The 20,673-nt window shown below is 38.0% G+C and overlaps 1 protein-coding gene across 3 annotated transcripts in view; it reads left to right on the top strand.

The window, feature by feature from the left end:
* FGF14 (fibroblast growth factor 14) overlaps positions 1 to 17,409 on the top strand; it is a 607,883-nt gene extending 590,474 nt beyond the window's left edge. For all 3 annotated transcript variants that reach the window (XM_040425264.1, XM_040425266.1, XM_040425265.1), the window contains exons 4-5: positions 6,870 to 7,068; positions 15,072 to 17,409. In XM_040425264.1, coding sequence (XP_040281198.1) covers positions 6,870 to 7,068; positions 15,072 to 15,208 — 336 coding nt within the window. In that variant the 3' untranslated portion in view covers positions 15,209 to 17,409. The remainder of the gene's footprint in view (positions 1 to 6,869; positions 7,069 to 15,071) is intronic.
* The last annotated feature ends 3,264 nt before the right edge of the window (positions 17,410 to 20,673 follow it).

Raw genomic sequence — 20,673 nt, 5'->3', positions numbered from 1 at the left:
TCACAGCACTATGTATGTATGGACAGCAGAACCTATCAGCTACACTATATCACTATCTAACCTACACTGACTATCTCCCACTAACTATCTGTATTATATATATATAAGATATCTATCTATCTATCTATCTATCTATCTATCTATCTATCTATCTATCTATCTAATGTAATTAAACAGTAAAGCACAGAGCACACCAATGACACTCCTGTCTCTCTCAGAACTCCATAAAACTTCAGAAAATGGCTGCTGGAGAGGTTCTTATATAGTAAGGGGTAGGCAACTTTCCTATTGGTTGCTAGGGATGTAGCTAAGCTCAGACAAAGACATTGCAGCCTTCTCATTGGCCCACAAGCAAGAAGGGAGGTTACTGATAACTGATAAAAAAATTTTTTGAATCTTCACGAATTCTCGAAGTGCCGATATTCGCGATTAAAATTTGCGATTCAAATATTCGTGCCCAATACTAATATTAAAAGGTACTTATTTTTTATAACATAGTAACATTATAAGTTTATAAGGGTGAAAAAATGCATACATCCAGCCAGTTCAACCTGTTATGCAATTTGATGCCATGAACTGTGACTTAGAATTCACAGACTAACCTAATAAGACCTTGTTCACATTTCCATGCCCGTTTGACGTCTGTATTTCATCCATGAAGATGTCCGTGAGGAATCCATGTTTAGTCTATGTGTCTGTTTTCTGACCTCTGTATATCATCCATATTCCATGGACACTGCTCAGCTGAACATTAATTTCTAGGGTATATCCTACCAATGGTCATTGAAAAACTAATGACAGAACATGGATACCATGGTTTTTTCACAGACCCATAGATTTCATAGGGAGGATTTGGTCCTTATTATGCGAGTAATACATGTCTCCGTGATTAGAGAGTGGAAAACCACTGATGTGTGAACAAACACATTAAAAATCAATAGGTATGTGTGTTCTCCGTGGAAAATATGGAAAGCTCACGTCCGTCATTCACTGAAGTGAGAATGAGGTCTAAGGAGTATCTGCATGTTATGTTTGATACCTTAATAGTAATATACAGAAATATCCCACTGAAAGATGAAAAAATATGCATCTAGTGTAAGTAAAAATTGAACATGTTTTGGCTGATAGACTCTCGTTTGGCCAAAGTAAAACTGAATCTAGACCAATCATATATTGTCTTTCCCAAGGATCGGGCTATCTGAAGTCTGTGTATTTATCATATAATTGCAGCATATAAGGACTGAAATAACCAATATGTTTCATGGTTTAAGCTTGATCAATATTACCCATGTTTGGTGGCCAAATGAAAGAAAAAAAGAAAATGACTCCCGTCTGGCTTCACTGTGTCTAATAATGACCACTTACACACTCCTACTGTATATCACATCATAGGCATATCAGAAATTTTAAAATGCTATTTTTCATACTGCATTCTAATTTATTGTTATTATTTTCTTAACCCATTATGTAGGTGAGTTGATTCATACTAAATTACAAGATAATTTTTTTCCATAGATCTATGAGAAAAAAATACATCAAACTATTGAATCATCTGTTACATATGTTTGTAACTAAAATTGTAAGAGAAGATAAGTTTGTCCGATGCAGAACCCTACTCATGACCATTACTAATATATTGTGTGGATCACTCCACCCTAGAACACTGTTCTAAACATTGTCTATAGTAATATATAACAGCTGTGTAATGTAAAGAGGAACTGCAATTTCACTAAACTTTTGCCGTTTGGGTGGGGTTTGGGTGCTAAGACCCCACAATGGATTTCTATGAACCCATCTCAGCACCTGGCTAAATGTTCATTCTCCTTTGTTTTGCTATTTAAACCAGTAGGACTTTTGATGCCTTTTACCGAATATCACTCATAAAAGATCTGATTCTTGCATCACGTGACCTTCAACTCATCCAAGTTCACATTTGTTTTTACACAGTAATACATTTCTAGGAGAACTAATGGTTAGGCCATATACAGTATGTTAGGGCCTGTGATAATTGAATTGATATGTCCATCAGACTTATATGTTCTTAATGTTAAAATAGTGTATATTAAATGGAAAAGTTGTGTGGCCTAAATGTATTCAGTAAGGAATGCCTTATAGGTGGAGGGCATGTAAAATGGGATATGGCCTACCATTTCTATATTGCTATAGTTCATTTTTATGTGTCTGTTTTTTCCATATTAAAGGACCTAAATAGGTTGTCTCATCTCAGACAATGGAAGCATATCACTAGAATATGACCCCATTGTCTGTTAGGTGCAGGTGCAAACGGACACACATCAAGAACGAAGCCCTGAAAGTGGTGGAGGGTGCACTGCGCATGCACATCCACCCTCCATTCATTTCCACCCGGCTGCTCAAAATAGCTGAGTGCTGGCTTGGCTATTTTCGTCAGGCCCATAGAAGTGAATGGGAGTGGTGGCCGGTCATGCGCCGTGCGCTACCATTCACTCCTAGGCAGAGAGGGCTTGGTGGTGGCCAGACCAGAGTCCTGCAGCCACCACTTTGAGGGGCTCCGTTCTCGATATAGGTGTGGGTACCTGCGGTGGGACCCATGGCTATAAGACAATTGGAGCATATCCTAGCGTGCCTGAGATGAGACAACCGCTTTAATAGCAATACAATATTTAATAGTGTTAGAACATTTGGCCGGACGTGTCAAACTAACAGTAAAACTATCTTTGTTATCTATAGCAACCAATCACAGCTCAGGTTTCATTATTTAAACTGCTTGAACAGTATAAAAGCTTTAGGGTCCATTCACACGTCTGCAAAATGGGTCCGCATACGTTCCGCAATTTTGCGGAAAGGGTGCAGACCTATTCATTTTCAATGGGGCCGGAATGTGCTGTCCGCATCCGCATTTGCGGATCCGCACTTCCGCATCCGTGCTTCCGTTTCCGCAAAATTTCTATTATAGTGCCGGCGATGTGTGGTACGCAAATTGCGGAATGCACATTGCCAGTGTCCGCATTGCGGATCCGCAGAACACTTACAGACGTGTGAATAGACCCTTATTGTGTGCTATGGGTGACAGTCTTACTGTTACGTAACATGTTCATCTTGAGTGTATTTATTGCTGATTTTGCAGTATGCATCAAAATCCATGGCCGAAATTCCAGTGTGGAAAACCAACCCCATGTGGCCGTACCCAGTTATAAGCCTTCCACGTGGACTAGAAATACTGTAGACCATTTCCTCTTGTGGTAGGATTTTTTGCAGAGGACTCGATGAGCTGTTTGTAGGAGGATTTTCTTATGAGACACGAGATAATATTACTTGGTATACAACAGAGCAAAACGTCAGCGCTATTAAATGCCTGGCATTGATTGATTAAAGCCGTTTCATGTTTAGAGCCCAAATAATATGCACTCATTTTAGAAGATAATGACTAGTCGCTGCATAATTAACTTCAGTAAAATCTAAAGGGCTACGACTAATAAATAGACAAGGATGTGGTGAATGCTGAAGAGTCTGTCATGTTGGTTTAGTATGTCCAGACTCAATTATATGATAAATAAGATGATGCATGCCAAGATGACATAAATTTATCCTGTATTAGATGACATTACACCTCTGATTATTTATAAATGGAAGTGGACGTATCACTGATAATCCTACTGGTCTGCCACAATGATTCCACTGAATATTACAGCCCCAGAGAAAGGCAGTGAGGAAGCTAATCTAACAAGCATTACCAAACACATCTATTTTCTACACCTTTGGGGGAACATTTTTTATCACTGCTTTTTACTCATTTTTGGCTACAAATACAAATTATTTTTTTCAATTCATGTTTATTAATAAATTTTCAGCCCTGGCTTTCTGTTCACATTGAGACCCGTCAGATAGAAGTCCTAACGACTCATGTGTATCCTTATTTCTGAATTTCTGGCAAACACTTATTTAAGCCATAGTTTTGTTAAAAAAAAAATGGGTTGTAATGAGTGTTTATGAGGTGAAGGCCACACATGAGCCATTGCCTGCTACCCTGCAAATACTCAGAGACTGGTATCTCTACAGAGAAAAGGGCTGAAAATGTTTACAAAATATCAATTGAAAAAAATTATTTGTAGCCCAAAATGAGTAGAATGCAGTATTTAAAAAAATGCCCCCAAAGGTGTCCCATAGTTACTCTACATGTATGCTTAGAGTGATTGAAACACTGCTTTATATATCCTAGCTCCACTGTATGCCTCAACAAATTAAGACTTTACTTTCCACACATTTCTCACCTTACTAAAGTGAAATGAATTATTTTTACTTCTCATAAAAATTACCACTATGTGACCCAATTAGGCACAAAACTCAGTGAGATACTAGTTGCCATAACATAAACTGCTTTATTTGGCAAGCAAGGGGATGAAATAGATGATATGAAATGTTACAGTCTGTATAAATACTAATAGATACTGATTTTGACATTTGGCATAATTCATCATTATATCACAGAATATTATATAGAGTGTAACTGTCTTTTTTTTGTAATGTGTAGGGGCAGTGATACTGACCATTTTTGTAGTATACTTTAATTACTAAAATCGTACATTTCTATTACAAAAATAGCTCTAAAGTGGCCCATTTGAGAGCAGCAGCAGTCAGTGTGGAGCATGTCTCCACAGTTAACAGAAGACAGAGGAGCGTTGCTAAGGCACAAAATGGGCCACTTTAGAGCTATTTTTTTTAGAGCTATGTCCATCCAGTTCGGCCTGTTATCCTGCAAGTTGATCCAGGGGAAGGCAAAAAAAAAACCTGTGAGGTAGAAGCCAATTTTCCCCACTTTAGGGGAATAAAAAATTCCTTCCCGACTCCAATCAGGCAATCAGAATATCTCCCTGGATCAATGACCCCTCTCTAGTAGCTATATCCTGTAATAATATTACACTCCAGAAATACATCCAGGCCCCTCTTGAATTCCTTTATTGTACTCACCATCACCACCTCCTCAGGCAGAGAGTTCCATAGTCTCACTGCTCTTACCGTAAAGAATCCTTTTCTATGTTTGTGTACATTGTAAACAAAGTATATTACAAAAATTGTCAGTATCTCTGCCCCTACACATAAAAAAACTGAATGACAGTTACACTTTAGGTTCAGGTAAACCTTCTTCATTATCTTAACTGAGTGAGTCCTTCTAATGCACAAACAATGCTTTGCACTGCATTGGTTATAAAAGGGTTGTCCGAGACTGTTAAGCGGCCAAGCACATTAATCTAAAGTTAATCAAAAACCGCTGTTTGATCGTTTTAGCCGACTGATGACAAACCACAATTATTTCAAAAGAAGTCGCTCGTGTTTGAAATTTTCGTCTTATTGTTGGAGAAAAGCACTTTCAATCAAAGAAATATTGTTCATGGATGAAAGAGCTTTCTTTCAAACAATGTCCCCAGAAAGATTTTTCATCCATCGACCAGTTTCACTGAACATGTATGGCCAGTTTTAACAACTGTATCATCCAACGTGGACTAAAATGTATTTGGCTGCATCTATGAAATGATCATTCACCAGATAATTGTTTGTTCAACAGCTGTTGAACCATTAGCCAACCTCTCTGTAATGTGTATGGTCACCTTTAACCCACCTCCAGTTGCCAGACATGGTTTCAATCACAAAAAACTCTCATCTTTTCAGATCATTGTAGTTCCACTGTCGAGCTTTAATCTCCATGACTTCCAGTTCCTGCAGGACTGCAAGCATGACTTGTTGTGTCCAGTCAGTGACCTCAGAGGTTATGTGTCAGTAACAGGTCCTGACCACTGAGTCTTAAAGGATAACTGTCATATTTTTTTTTATTTGCTAGTTTTTTTAGAGCTAGGCATGTATACCTGAGTTAGTCTGTCAATGATTGCCAAAACATCTGTAATTACCTTATAATAACAGCTTTCATTAATGTCCTCTGTCCCTTTCCACTGCTCAATTAAAAGACCGTTGCTAGGGCTCATCTGTCTTCCTTTTAGTATAAACAGAAGACAGAGCGGTGGTCCTTCACACTGCATGCCTGCATTAGGCTACAGAGTGAGGAGGTGTGTCTCTCAGTAATCCAATCTGATTGGCTGGCAGGAAGCTGTTGGCTACAGCAAGTGTGTATGTGAAGTGAGGGAAGGCAGTTTTGGCCTCAGAGAACTGGCAGAGGAGCCATCTTGAGAAGGTCCTCATATTGTAAATGTTTAAACAGCCGTAACTAAGGGAAAAACTCAAGGAAAACAGTGGTATGTGAAGAAACTAAAGATTGCTTTATGCATAATGCTGCTGCTGCAGTAACATATGCTAAGATTGATTTTTTGATGAAAACATGACAGATACCCTTTAATGGTCATGACAGATACCCTTTAATGGAGCTTGACACTGGACTTGTAATAATCTAAATAGCTGAGTGTATTTTTTTCTTTTAGTTTTTTTTACTTTGAAACCATGACTATCCCCCTGCCAATGGGTTAAAAATCTTAGACAATTCCTTTAATGCAGTACATTTACAAAAGTGTTTGAATATTTGTGTTGAGCTGGTATTACACATGAAATAGCTTCTGATGAACAGCTATTTCTTCTGACATCCCCATAACATTGCCTACACTTGGCTTGGTCGAGCATCAATTTTATTTCAAATGGGGAGAGGGGAACGTCACTGCCATACCCCTCTTACAGTGACCCGATCCCTGTGGAAACAAAGGTAGTTTGCATTGTTGGATTTCAACCAGTCTTATCCTTCTTTACCTCAAAATTTGTAATTGAGGGGCCCTGAAACTCATTAGATCATCAGTCAATTCCCCAAGTCTCTAATAGTGATCCTGTTGCTATCATTTTATAAATGTATAGATATATGGCTTATGCTTTTTACCTTTTTTATGTTTTCCTAGGAACTTTTTACTCTGGAATGCAAATTTAAAGAGTCAGTTTTTGAGAACTATTATGTCATCTACTCATCTATGATATACAGACAACAAGAATCTGGTAGGGCCTGGTTCTTAGGGCTTAACAAAGAAGGCCAAGTTATGAAAGGTAACAGAGTCAAGAAAACAAAACCAGCAGCTCATTTTCTACCCAAGCCATTGGAAGGTAAGTACATTATATGTACATTAATATGCTGCATGTGGCTTAGTACAGTTAATTGATTTAGTGTGGGTGGATCATTTTCTTTGATCTCTGTTTCTTAAAGCTCAAGGACTCATCTTGAGCTCCATTAGCAATAATTACTGAATAAAGATGCATCACATTCAGCCAACTATTCACCCTTATGACAACCATGCCTATTTAGAAAAAGCCACATAAAACAAATAGATGTATTTTATGATGACACATATATTCAATGGATCTATTATGTCTCACTTTGCACCATGTTTTTTAATATAAAAAAAAAGAATCCAGACATATATTGTTTTGTGTCCATAGACTTTTATGGTGCAGATGCATGCTACAATTGTGTCCTTTTGGAAGGTTTACTTTTGACTACTCTTTTGGCTGTACTATTACTACATTTTAAAAATAAGATCAAACACATAAAAAAAGATAGGATGAAAGGGTCATTTCATGAAGACAGCAGATTGGCACTCTGTTCAGCCACACAGAGTAGGGGGCTCATCTCTACATCTGTATGCCCTAACAGTGTATATATGCAGGGGATGTCATGGTGAGAAACATACTTTAATGAAGTTAACAGAAGACTTATCGAACCTTATAAATATTGGTGTGTATACAGTATGTTTGGATCTGTATGAAATAAAAAAAAAAAGCTAAATAATCTTTGCTTCCCGTAAAAAATATATTTCAAATCAATGCCATCTGTATGATGCTATATATATTTTTTTGCACATCTAATAAAAGGCACAGACGTGGTGTGAATCTTGCCTTACTAAGATCTAAGACATTACTACATGGAAGCAAGAGGCCTGATAAAGTAAAACTGGAATGAAAAGGGTTACAGAAAAAAAGATGTCTTCCTCATCCCCCCAATGTGTTATGTTACAACTGCATGCCTCAAATATGATAAAAACTTAATTTCTAGTTTTTGCTCCATAAGGCAGAAAATTAAATGAAAACAAATGAAAAACTGATCTGAGCTATTTTAATTTCACCAATTCAAGAAACATTTTTTTTTATTCATCTGTGATTAGGATACATTGAGTGAATCAACATCATGTGACTATGATTCACTTTTAGTAAATCACAGCAGAAAATTTGCAACCGAAAGGGGTTTCATGGGAGTAACCCCCATACATGGACCCAAGTAACCCATGCAGAAACAGGTTGCCCATGAGTTAAATGGACAGCCATTCATTTGAATGGCACAAGGCTGGCTAGATCGGGATGTACGGGCCGGCACATGCGCATTAAACGCTCTTGTGCCGGGGAATGAAGTGCGCAGGCGCGGCGAATCTGTTGAACAACGCTGGCGCTGGATTTCTTACAAAGAGGAGGATGTAATTAGAACCTAGGGTGGGCCGGAGGGGTGAAAGGGGAGAGGTTTCGTATGAAAAGCACAGAGGGGCCTGGGCAACGGCCACATGAACGCCGCCCCTGGACACCTTCAGAAGCTAATTAACATATTGAATAAAAGTGTTTTTCTGAGAAAATCGGCGATGGACAGCAATATGGAAGGTAGCATTCTAATATGGGGAATGTAATGGAGATCCTGATGTTAGTCTTCTATAATGGTGATTTTAGGTGAAAGACTCCCTTTAACCTCTTACGGACACAGGGCGTACCTGTACGCCCTGATGTCCGAGTCCTTAGGGACACAGACCTTACAGGTACGCCCTGTGTATTTCCGATCAACGCCATGCGACAGGACCCTGTGACAATGCCAAGGTGGGTCCTGTGACCCCCTCCCCCCGTATCGGCGATCACTGCAGATTAACCCCTTCTATTCCGCGGTCCGCGCTGACCGCGACAGAAGTTGTTTGTGGTTGAGGGAGCCCATCGAGTCCCCGTGCTGCTGTGGCGGGGACCCGATGGGTGAGAAGACAGCCCAATGCACGGCATCGGGACCTGCCTTCTACGGGAGCCGAAGAGATCCAGCCTCAGGCTTGTCTCCTAGGCAACCTGTTAGTGTATGACTCAGTGTCATACACTAACAGGCAATGCATTACAATACAGATGTATTGTAATGCATTGCAGAGGGAATCAGACCCCCAAAAGTTGAAGTCCCAGAGTGGGACAGAAATAAAGTTTAAAAAAAAAGTAAAAAAGAGTGTTTTCAATAAAAAAAAACAAGTTTCAAGTTAAAAAAAGAAAAAACGCCCCTTTCTCCTAATTTTATAAGAAAAAATATATAAAAAACACACATATTAGATATTGTCGCAGCTGTAACGGCCGGCTCTATAAATATATGATATGATCCACCCCGTCCGATAGACACCATAAAAAATAAAAAAATAAAAACAGTGTCAAAAAAAGCCATTTTTGTCACCTTACATCACTAAAAGTGCAACACTAAGTGATCAAAAAGGTGTATGCCCCCCAAAATAGTACCAATCTAATTGTCACCTAAACCCATAAAAAAATTAGCCTCTACATAGGACAATCGCCCAAAAAAAAATATACTATGGCTCTCAGACTATTGAGACACTAAAACATGATTTTTTTTTATTTAAAAAATTATATTAGTGTAAATAAAAAAAAACATATTAGGTATCGCCGCATCCGTAAAAACCTTCTCTATAAAAATATCACATGACCAAACCCCTCAGGTGAACACCGTAAAAAAAAATATATATAAAACGGTGTAAAAAAAAAAATTTTGGTCACCTTACATCACAAAAAGTGTAATACCAAGCGATCAAAAAGTCATATGCACCCTAAAATAGTACCAATCAAGCAGTCATCTTATATTGGGAAAAAAATGAGCCCCTACATAAGGCAGTCGCCCAAAAAATACAAAAAACTATGGCTTTCAGAATATAGAGACACTAAAATTATTTTTTTTCAAAAATGCTTTATTATATAAAACTGAAACAAACAGCAAATAAAATTTAGTCATATTTGGTATTGTCGCGTCCGTAGCAACCTGCTTTATAAAAATAGCTCATGATCTAACCTGTCAGATGAACGTTGTAAATAACAAAAAATAAAAACTGTGCCTTTTTTGTTACCTTGCCTTACAAAAAGTGTAATATAGAGCAACCAAAAATCATCTGTACCCTAAAATAGTAAAAACAGAACTGCAACCTTATCCCATAGTTTCCAAAATGGGGTCACTCTTTTGGAGTTTCTACTCTAGGGGTGCATCAGGGGGTCTTCAAATGTGACATGGCAAGTTAAAATTATCCCAGTGAAATCTGCCCTCCAAAAACCATATGGTATTCCTTTCCTTTTGCGCCCTGCCGTGTGCCCGTACAACAATTTACAACCACATATGGGGTGTTTCTGTAAATTACAGAATCAGGGCAATAAATATTGAGTTTAGTTTGGCTGTTAATCCTTGATTTGTTAGCGGAAAAAATGTATTCAAATGGAAAATCTGCCAAAAAAGTGAAATTCTGAAATTTCATCTGCATTTTCCATTAATTCTTGTGGAACACCTAAAGGGTTACCAATGTTTGTAAAATCAGTTTTTAATACCTTGAGGGGTGTAGTTTCTAAAATGGGGTCATTTTTGGGTGGTTTCTATTATGTAAGCCTCACAAAGTAACTTCAGACCTGAACTGGTCCTTAAAAAGTGGGTTTTGCAAATTTAAAGATTTGCTTCTAAACTTCTAAGCCTTGTAAGGTCCAAACATGAAGTAGACATACGGGGAATGTAAATTAATAACTATTTTTTGAGGTATTACTATGTATTATAGAATTAGAGAAATTGAAACTTGGAAATTTGCTAATTTTTCAAAATGTTTGGTAAATTTGGTATTTTTTATAAATAAAAATGAATTTTTTGGACTCCATTTTACCAGTGTCATGAAGTACAACATGTGACGAAAAAACAGTCTCAGAATGGCCTGGATAAGTAAAAGCGTTTTAAAGTTATTCACACATAAAGTGACAGTGGTCGGATTTAAAAAAAATAGCCTGGTCCTTAACCACCTCCCGTCCGCCCATAGACTAAAAACGTCCGGGAGGTGGTTCTATATCGGTGAATGCACGTTCCTGAACGTCCATTCAGAGACTGCAGCTTCAGCTGCACGCTAATCGGTTTGCCCGCTGTCAGTGACAGCAGGGCAACCCTTAAAGAAGGCAGGGACAGTGCCCAGGTGCAACCCAAGCGCTGTGTATACAGTGCAGGAAGCACTATGCGCTTCCTGTTCCGGCCCGGCGGTCATGTGACCGCCGGAGCCGGGTGAGTGCAGGAGCTGTGAAGTCTTAAAAAATTATAAAATAGACATATTTGGTATTGCCGCGTCCGTGACGGTCGGCTCTATAAATATATCACATGATCGACCCAGTCTAATAAATACCATAAATAAATTGTAAAAAAATTTTTGTCACCTTACATCACAAAAAGTGCAACACCAAGTGATCAAAAAGGCGTATGTCCCACAAAATGGTACCAATAAAACCGTCACCTCATTCCACAAAAAATTAGCCCCTACACAAGAAAATCTCTCAAAAAATAAAAAAACTATAGCTCTCAGAACATGGAGACACTAAAACATAATTTTTTGGGTTTCAAAAATGCTATTATTGTGTTAAAGTGAAATAAATAAAAAAAGTATACATATTAGGTATCGCTGCGTCCGTAACAACCATCTCTATAAAAATATCACATGATCTAACCCCTCGGGTGAACAGCGTAAAAAAAAAAAACAACTGTGTCAAAAAAAGCCATTTTTGTCACCTTACATCACAAAAAGTGCAACACCAAGTGATCAAAAAGGCATATGTCCCACAAAATGGTACCAATAAAACCATCACCTCATCCCACAAAAGATGAGCCCCTACATAAGAAAATCGCTCGAAAAATATAAAAACTATAGCTCTCAGAACATGGACACATTAAAACATTATTTTTTTGTTTCAAAAATGCTATTATTGTGTAAAACTTTAATAAATAAGAAAAAGTAGGTATCACCACATCCGTAACGATCTGCTCTATAAAAATGTCATTTGACCGAACCCCTCAGGTGAACGCTGTAAAGAATAAATAAATAAAAATGTGTTATAATGAATGATCAAAAAATCATATGTACCCAAAAATAGTACCAATAAAACTGCCACCTTATCCACTAGTTTCCAAAATGGGGTCACTTCTTGGGAGTTTCTACTGTAAGGGTGCATCAGGGGGGCTTCAAATGGGACATGGCATCTATAAACCATGTGGCGCTCCTTTTCTTTTGCGCCCTGCCATGTGCCCATACAGCAGTTTATGACCACATGTGGGGTGTTTCTGTAAACCACAGAATCTGGGTAATAACTATTGAGTTTTGTTTGGCTGTTAACCCTCAATGTGTTAAAGAAAAAATTGGATCAAAATGGAAAATCTGCCAAAAAAGTGAAATTAAAAAATTGGATCTCCATTTTCCTTTAATTCTTGTGGAATGCCTAAAGGGTTAAAAAAGTTTGTAGAAACATTTTTAAGTAACTTGAGGGGTGTAGTTTCTACAATGGGGTCATTTATGGGGGTATCCACTATGTAGGCCCCACAAAGTGACTTCAGACCTGAACTGGTCCTTAAAAAGTGGGTTTTGTCAATTTTCTCAAAAATTTTAAGAATTGCTTCTAAACTTCTAAGCCTTCTAACTTAATAAAAAAATAAAATGACATTTCCAAAATGATGCCAACATAAAGTAGACATATGGGAAATGTTAACTAACAAATATTTTATGAGGTATCCCTTTCTGTTTTAAAAGCAGAGAAATAGAAATTTTGAAAATTGCGAATTTTTCAAAATATTTGGTAAATTTGGGATTTTTTCATAAATAAAGGTGAAATAAATTGACTCTAATTTTTGACTAGCATGAAGTACAATGTGTAACAAGAAAACAATCTCTGAATGGCTTGGATAAATATAAGTGTTCCAAAGCTATTACCACATAAGGTGAGATATGTCAGATTTGCAAAATTAGGCCTGGTCAGGAAGGGGAAAATGGCCCAGATGTGAAGTGGTTAAGGTGAAAATGAGCCTGGTCCTTAAGGGGTTAAATAAGTAGCCAATTATTTTTATTATTTGTGTTGCTATTATTTCAGGAGTGTACAGTATACTGAATAAACTGCATACTGTATATGCACTTCTATAGTCACTACGTAACTTTCAAAAATAACTTTCTGTGAACTGGATAAAAAACTGATCAAACTGTAAGAAGTCAGAAAAAAGCGTGGACAGATACTTGTTAAAGTAAAAAAAAAAACTTTAAAATTGAAACCTTGCAGGGAACACCAACTTTGAAAATGGTCATTTGTCTAAATCGCATGTCAAAGCCAGAGAGCAGAGAATGCAACTTCCTGGTCTGATTTACGGCTGAGCCTTTAGTATTAGAATTTAATATGATGATGCACTGGGAATCAGAATGATTTTTGAAGCTGCTGTATTTCTTACTAAACCCTTGGGTAGAAATATGTACCAAATCTTGTTTAATGGAAGAATATCATCATTAAAGTGGTATTCCCATCTGGGACATGATGGCATATCGCAAGGTCTGGGACCCGCTCCTATCTACAGAATGGGATCTCTGAAGTGAGAAAAGAGCAGCCACAAATGTGTGGGCACCCTCCGTGGGCACAGCTATGGAAGTTGCAAAAATAATCGAGTGCTGGCTCGGCTAGTTCCAGCAGTCCCATAGCAGTGAATGGAGAAGTGGTCATTCACCACTATGGGACTTCTGAAAATAGCTGAGCGCACTCACTTGGCTATTTTCTGAACTCCAGTAGCGATGAATGGAGAGTACGCTGCACATGCGAGGCATCCTATCCACCCTTCGGGGGCCCCTTTCTCTAGATAGGAGTAGGTGCTAGAGGTGGGATCCGCACCTAACTGACATGGGTCCATACTGCACCTCAGTGTGCATACAATTTTATGCATTTGTTGTACCATGCAAATTTTGTCCTCTAGATGATTTTCTCCTCTAGATAATTACTCACAAAGCTATCACTGCAACACACTAAATGCCTGGAGTCTGTCATCTCCACAATCAGTTTCAAAGTAAACATACCACCATGTAGGGTTGGTGTACAGTGGCCTAACTAGAAATGACTGGGCCCAACAGAAAATTTTTGAACGGGCCCTCCTCCTCCCCCAGCAACCTCTTTGCAACTCCTGACTTCTGTGCAACCCCCACTCCTGAGGCTAGACAAGATCGTGCTCTCCGACGAGAACCAGTAGCTGCTCAGTCCGTTTTCTACAGTGTCATTATATATAATGTCATTGTATAACATTGTTTAGGTGGCCATGACAATAAAATATTTTAGTCCTCATCCTGGGTGGGCCACTTTTCCTGCTTCCCTATAGCTACGCCCCTGTTGGTGTCCCTGAACATAACCATACCTTTCTTGTGAAAATCCAGTCCTGTAATCCAGAGAAATGCATTTTTATATTTTTATACAAAAAACTGTTTTGGAGCTGACAAACTCCCTTCAAGTAGATGTACTCCCATTCTACAATATTCATCAATACGTTTTTCTATTTATCTGTTTCTATTTAAAGTATATACTATTATTATACTATCACCGTACTGATTAGAAAGTACGACTCCGAGAAATGTACTATATTAGGAATCTACAGAAGCTTGATCTTGGGGCCAAAGCCTTCATAGCTACATAATTCAATGCAATATTTCTAGTTTAGTTCTATGGTTACAGGGTTGTCTACGTATCTAAACTTTATTTCTTATGTTTTTATAATTATCACTACATGTCTCAGTCTTTACTTTGTTATGAAAGGTAATTTAATTCAGTGAATTCAGTAGAGATAAAGCTCCTTGTATCTTTTACTAATATCTATATTCTAGCGCTTAATCTGAAAATGGTATTTGATTATTAGATTTCTGTATCTGATAATAAGATATTTCATGGCCTGAAGGAAACACTGTTTAGTTTTTGGTACAATGCAAATCAGATCTTAAAAAATGGTGTTCCATTTTTCATGGCCCATAAAACTCTTTCCATCTACAATTTTAACCTTGGTTTCTTTTTTTTAGTTGCCATGTACAGAGAACCATCCTTGCATGATGTTGGAGAGACAGTGCCAAAGGCCCGTGCGACGCCAAGCAAAAGCACAAGTGCATCTGCAATAATGAATGGGGGCAAACCAGTTGCTAAGAGTAAGACATCATAGCCAGACTTCCCCCAAGGTTGTTGTGACTTGCTGAGCCCTTGGCACACTTGAGCCTTATCCACACCAGACTGTCCACACTCCAGTGTTTGTAGGCAAAGAGTGAACTACTGGCTCTTTGCAGTTTCAGAACCAACGTGTTGAAGATGGATAAAACTCAGTGTGTATCCCCTCTCTCCACAAGAAGACACCTGGGGAACCAGCTAAACTCAGACCATGGAATGCCCTACCAGATATGGAATGCCTTTTTAATATCTTATCTGTGACTGTGACACTTCATGTGAATGACATACTTCACAAGTACACTTGATACCTTGCCTGCTGCCAATTATCCTTACCCCCTTTTGAGCCCAATTACAGCGAAATCCATATGTTTAAGTTCTATTTTGTAGCACACAAATATAAAGTAATTTCTAGTTAGACGCTGTAAAACTGCGCTATAATGGATTTCTCTAACCTTTTTTACAAGGCTGCTTGCAACAAAGTCTGTGACCTTTTGCAGGGATTGCGTTCCTCTAGAACTTGAATGTTTCAGATGGCTTAGTTCTGAAAGCAATCAGGGAATCAGGAAGCCTTCAAAAAAACATGTCTATAAAAAGTAGTAGGATATATATACTGGTCAAGTGTGTCAACAGGATTTGTGCTCTGCAGGTTGGCGTTAAATACTAGAGGGAAATATGTCAAACACAAGTAGTGGGAAGTAGGCTGTGACTAGTGTTTGACACTCCCTATACTTTCCTTTTTGTGTGTGTTTTATACATATCACAGGCTTGCTGGCGATGGTAACATTTGCCTTAGCCAGTAAGCAAGACCCACTTGTTTTTTAAGATGGTGGGTCCATAGAACTCTGTAGGCCTTGTAGGCCTGAATTAAGGCTCATTTTTCATCTATGATTCCTCATGATAAAGCAGATATATATCAATATGATTAGCAAATGTTCCGCTACCTACAATAATTCTCTTTTGAAAAATGTAGTCCTTCCTGTTTTTAATAAACTCTGATGAAATTGCACCTGTAGCCCACTCACAGAGAAGGCAGATATTTCATGGGCTAAGCCAGTACTTGAGAACTGAGCCTATTAATTCACTAGGCGCCTCTGCTGCAAGTTGCTAGTGACTTTTTAGGCTAACTGATGGTTCAGCTCACCAAATGACTGTCTCATGTTTAAGGTCATTCCCATCACTGGCAGTTCCTGCAGTTTTGTTTAGCTTGGCATGGGCACGTTGTTTGTTGTGTCCCCTTTTTGCAACAGCAATGCAAGTTCTGCGCTAACTTAATCTAATTTGATATTCCTGTTTGATAAGACTGGACCAGTAAATGAAATATTTTAGGTAAGCATGCAAAGTCCAGTGATATTAATTTCCATACCAAATCTTACATATTCCTAATACTTTCAGGAACCAGAATTTACATGATAAAGGTGCCTTGCTTAGGTTGTGGCATATTTTACACAAAACGACTTCATGTGGAACCAGGACTTTCAAGCGAACCAGAAGTCATAAGGTGCCTACTCTATGTCTGTCATGTGAAGTGTTTTTCACAATGGCAATTGGTTCCTCACATACAACTATGACTACACCTTGTAGGTTGTCTTCCCTGTCTGAGATATCAGTGAGGTCATTCTGAAGCATATGAATTTTGAAAGTTTTCAGACCCTTTCACTTTTTTCACATTATGTTATGTTGTGGCCTTGTGCTATATTAAAGAAACTTTCAAGTTTTCCCCATCATTCTCCACTCAATACCCGATAATGAGAAAGTGAAAATATTTGCAAATTTATTGGAAAGGAATAACTAAAATCTTGCATTGACATAAGTATTCAGATCATTTATTCAGTACTTAGCTAAAGAACCTTTGGCAGCGTTTACAGCCTACAGTTTTCTTGGGTATGATGCCACAAGGTTTTCATATCTGGATTTGGGGATTTTCTGCTGTTCTTCTCTGCAGATTTTCTCAGGATCTGACATGTTGGATGAGGACTGTTAGTGGGCAGCCATTTTCAGGTCTTTCCAGAGATGTTCAGTTGGGTTCAGGTCAGGGCTCTGTCTGGATGGCTTAAGGACATTTTCAAAGTTGTCCCTAAGACAAGAATATGTACTTTGCTCCATTCAGCTTTCCCTCAACCCCTTAAGGTTCAAAATCAAAATAACTAGTCTGTGGGCAAATTCACACTAAGTACTGCAACACTCTATTGGGAGAGGTCAATTCCCACATTCCCACATAACTCAAACAAGCACAATAAAATTCACTTCAGGTATGCCGTTGTTCATACTGCTCAAAATGCTCCAGTGTGCTTAATTCTTCTAAAAGCAGACCACAAATCCCAGCTTTACTACTAGAGGACACAAGGAAATAGGCCTCACATAGTAAAGCAGTTTCAAACCATCCAATCCACGCAATGAAATAGCTATCATGAAATTCGAGTTGGGCTGTCCTAGAGTGGATTGCATTTTATATGCAAGATTGTTTAACATTTTGTAAGTTCAATAAACTCATTAAGGGGATTGGATGGTTTGGTAGTGCTTCACTATGCGTGGCATATTTCCTTGTGTCCTTTAGTAGTAAAGCTGGGATTTGAGATCCACTTTGAGAAGAATGAAGCATACTGAAGCATTTTGATCAGTGTGAACAACAGCATAACCAAAGTGATTATCTACATAGTTGAAAAGTCAATTAGAGGGGACAATAACTGAACTTTCTTCATCTATCTCCAATGTTTACATTGAAAAACAGCGCACACTCATAATTTTATTGTTCTCATTTCCCTCAACCCTGGCCGGCCTCCCTGTACCAGCTGCTAAAAACACCCCCATGGCATGACCCCCACGTACCACCACTATGCCACACTGTAGGGATGGTATTGGGCAGGTGGTGAGTAGTGCTAGGTTTCCTCCAGACATGACGCTTAGAAAGCCAAAAAGTTCAAACTTGGTTTCATCAGACTAGAGAATCTTGTTTATCACAGTCTGAGAGTTTTGCAAACTCTAGGTGGGCTTTCATTTGTCATTTACTGATGAGAGGCTTTTTTTCTGGCCACTCTGTGATAAACCCCAGATTGGTTGAGTGCTGCATTTATGGTTGACTTCCTTGAAGATTCTTCCATCTGCATAAAGGATCCTTACCATGGCCCTTCTCATCCAATTACTTAGTTTGGTGGGGCTGCCAGCTGTAGGAAGAGTCCTGGTTGTTCCAAACGTCTTCCATTTAAGAATTATGGAGGCTACTGTACACTTGTGAACTTTCAGTGCAGCATAATTTGTTTTGTCCCCGTCTCTGAGTTCTACAGGCAGTTCTTTCATACTCATGGCTTTACTCTGATATGCATTGCCACCTATGAGACCTTATATAGACGTACATATGTCTTTCCAAAGCATGTCCAGTCAACAGAATTTACCACAGGTAGACTCCAATCGAGGTAGACTCTCAAAGGTGATCAAGTGAAGTGGGAGGTCCAATGGGCTAAATTTTAAGTTTTAAAGCAAAGGGTCTAAATACTTATGTCCATGAGAAATTAGTTTTTTCTTTTTAATAAATTTCCAAAAATGTCTAAAATTCGATTTTCACTTTCACATTTTAATAAAATGTGAAAAAAGTTAAAAGGTCTGAAGACTTTCTAAATGCAATGTAGGTAGGACATGTTTCTATGAGAATCGCATACCGGACCAAAATGACCTTTAAGTCTGGAAACCTTAGGTGGAGCAAATTTACTAATCTGGCTTTCTTTCCTACTTGTCATACACGGGTAAACTTTCCTTTTTTTTTTACCCCCAAACCCCTTTGCACTGTGTCTGCGAGAAACACTGTATTGTAAATTCTTGCTTTTCTTTTCCTTTACTCATGATGTCCTCTACCTGTTTATGAAACCAATATATTTGGCTTATGAAAGATTTATTATCTCATTCACAATGATTTAAATGAGAGCTGCTGTGACTGTTCAGAAGAAATTTGCTGTGCTACTAGTCACCATACACCAAGCCTAATCGACTTTCTTACTTCATTTCATATAGAAAGAAATGCTTGCCCCCGTCTTGATAGTGAAGCACATTAGCAAAAATCCTCTTCTATGTTCTTACTTAACGACATGAGTTAAATTGCACAACATATTTCAATATAACCTGTGTGGGGCTGGTGTCCCAATGTCAGACACACATTCTTACTTCATTGCCATTCAAAAAAATTCTACATGATGGGCCACGTGCCCAGAAAACCAGTTGACTGGTTAAAATCAAGGCTGAATTTATTTTTGTAAATGAGTAATATGTTATGTGTGTAATAGTTCTGTTCTCTTTTTTGTTTTTACGGGTTGTCTAAGAGATTTTCTTTTCTTTTTTTTCTTTTTTTTTTACTTCCTGAATGACTGTCCTATAGGAGTTTTACTTTACTTTCTGTACTATGTTGACACATTTGTTGTTTGTGAGTTTCTTTTCTTACTTTTTCTTAATTTAATGTCTCATCTGTTGCATGGGAAGAGGGTGATGATGATTTGCATGTAGTAAGCTATGTGTATTAAGAAACGTTGGTATGTATTACTAAATTTACATACATACAGTATATGCAAAGCGTTTGTCTGCATTGTACAGTTTGTGTTTATTATCATTTGTTGTATACACAATTGCAACATATTTAATAAAAGGATTTCTACTAAGCAAGGAATAAACCAATTCACCAATTTTCATACAGGAGAACATTCAAAAAGGGCTTGCACCAAACACAAAGGTAAATCACAGGCAAGTCATGTATACTATTTCCAAAAGCATACCAAAGAGTGTATTAAAATGATGTTTTTCCCTCATGTTATGTGTCATTGAGAATATACCATTGCAGGTGAGAAGACATTGACCATAATTGGGAATATAAATCAATTTCAAAATGTATTGTGTCTCAAGTGCTAACTAATAGAAGAATCCTATTCATTCTGTAATTACATATGATACCTTGTGCTCTTCCAAACATGCATGTCAGTGCACATTCCCAGGATGCACATACTTTTTTGTCATGTATGATTCTGACTGTATTGTTTTAAGACCCTACTCATTGCAACAGAATCCTCTTTTTCCTTGCAAAGAAGTTAGATTTGGATGACTGGGTATAGCTATAGAATCCATATCTGTTTGTACAATCATGTAACAATGCAATGTTACCATTATACATCAATAATTATTTTCTTATTAAACTTTTTTTTCTGATCAATTTGTTCAAATATAGAAAAGGTTGTACTTTTTTTTTAAAATTAGAAACCGCACCACTGTTATTCTTGGGCTTTGTTGAATCAGGGTAGTTCAGAGAAAATAACACAGGTTTAACACAGACATTTGCCTCGAAACACGTTGTTATTTTAAGACTACTAAAATCTACTACTGTACTTCCTGATATCCTTGTTTATGACAACTATGTGTTAAGGATTGCACCAAACCTTTGCAATTTTGTCTGAACTACCTACATCAGTGAGGGCCACCCTGGAAATATCG

The sequence above is a fragment of the Bufo bufo genome, chromosome 3 (assembly GCF_905171765.1).
Source record: "Bufo bufo chromosome 3, aBufBuf1.1, whole genome shotgun sequence".
Classification (NCBI taxonomy): Eukaryota; Metazoa; Chordata; class Amphibia; order Anura; family Bufonidae; genus Bufo; species Bufo bufo.
Note: the sequence above shows the minus strand (reverse complement) of the source record. Positions and strands in the feature narration are given on the sequence as shown.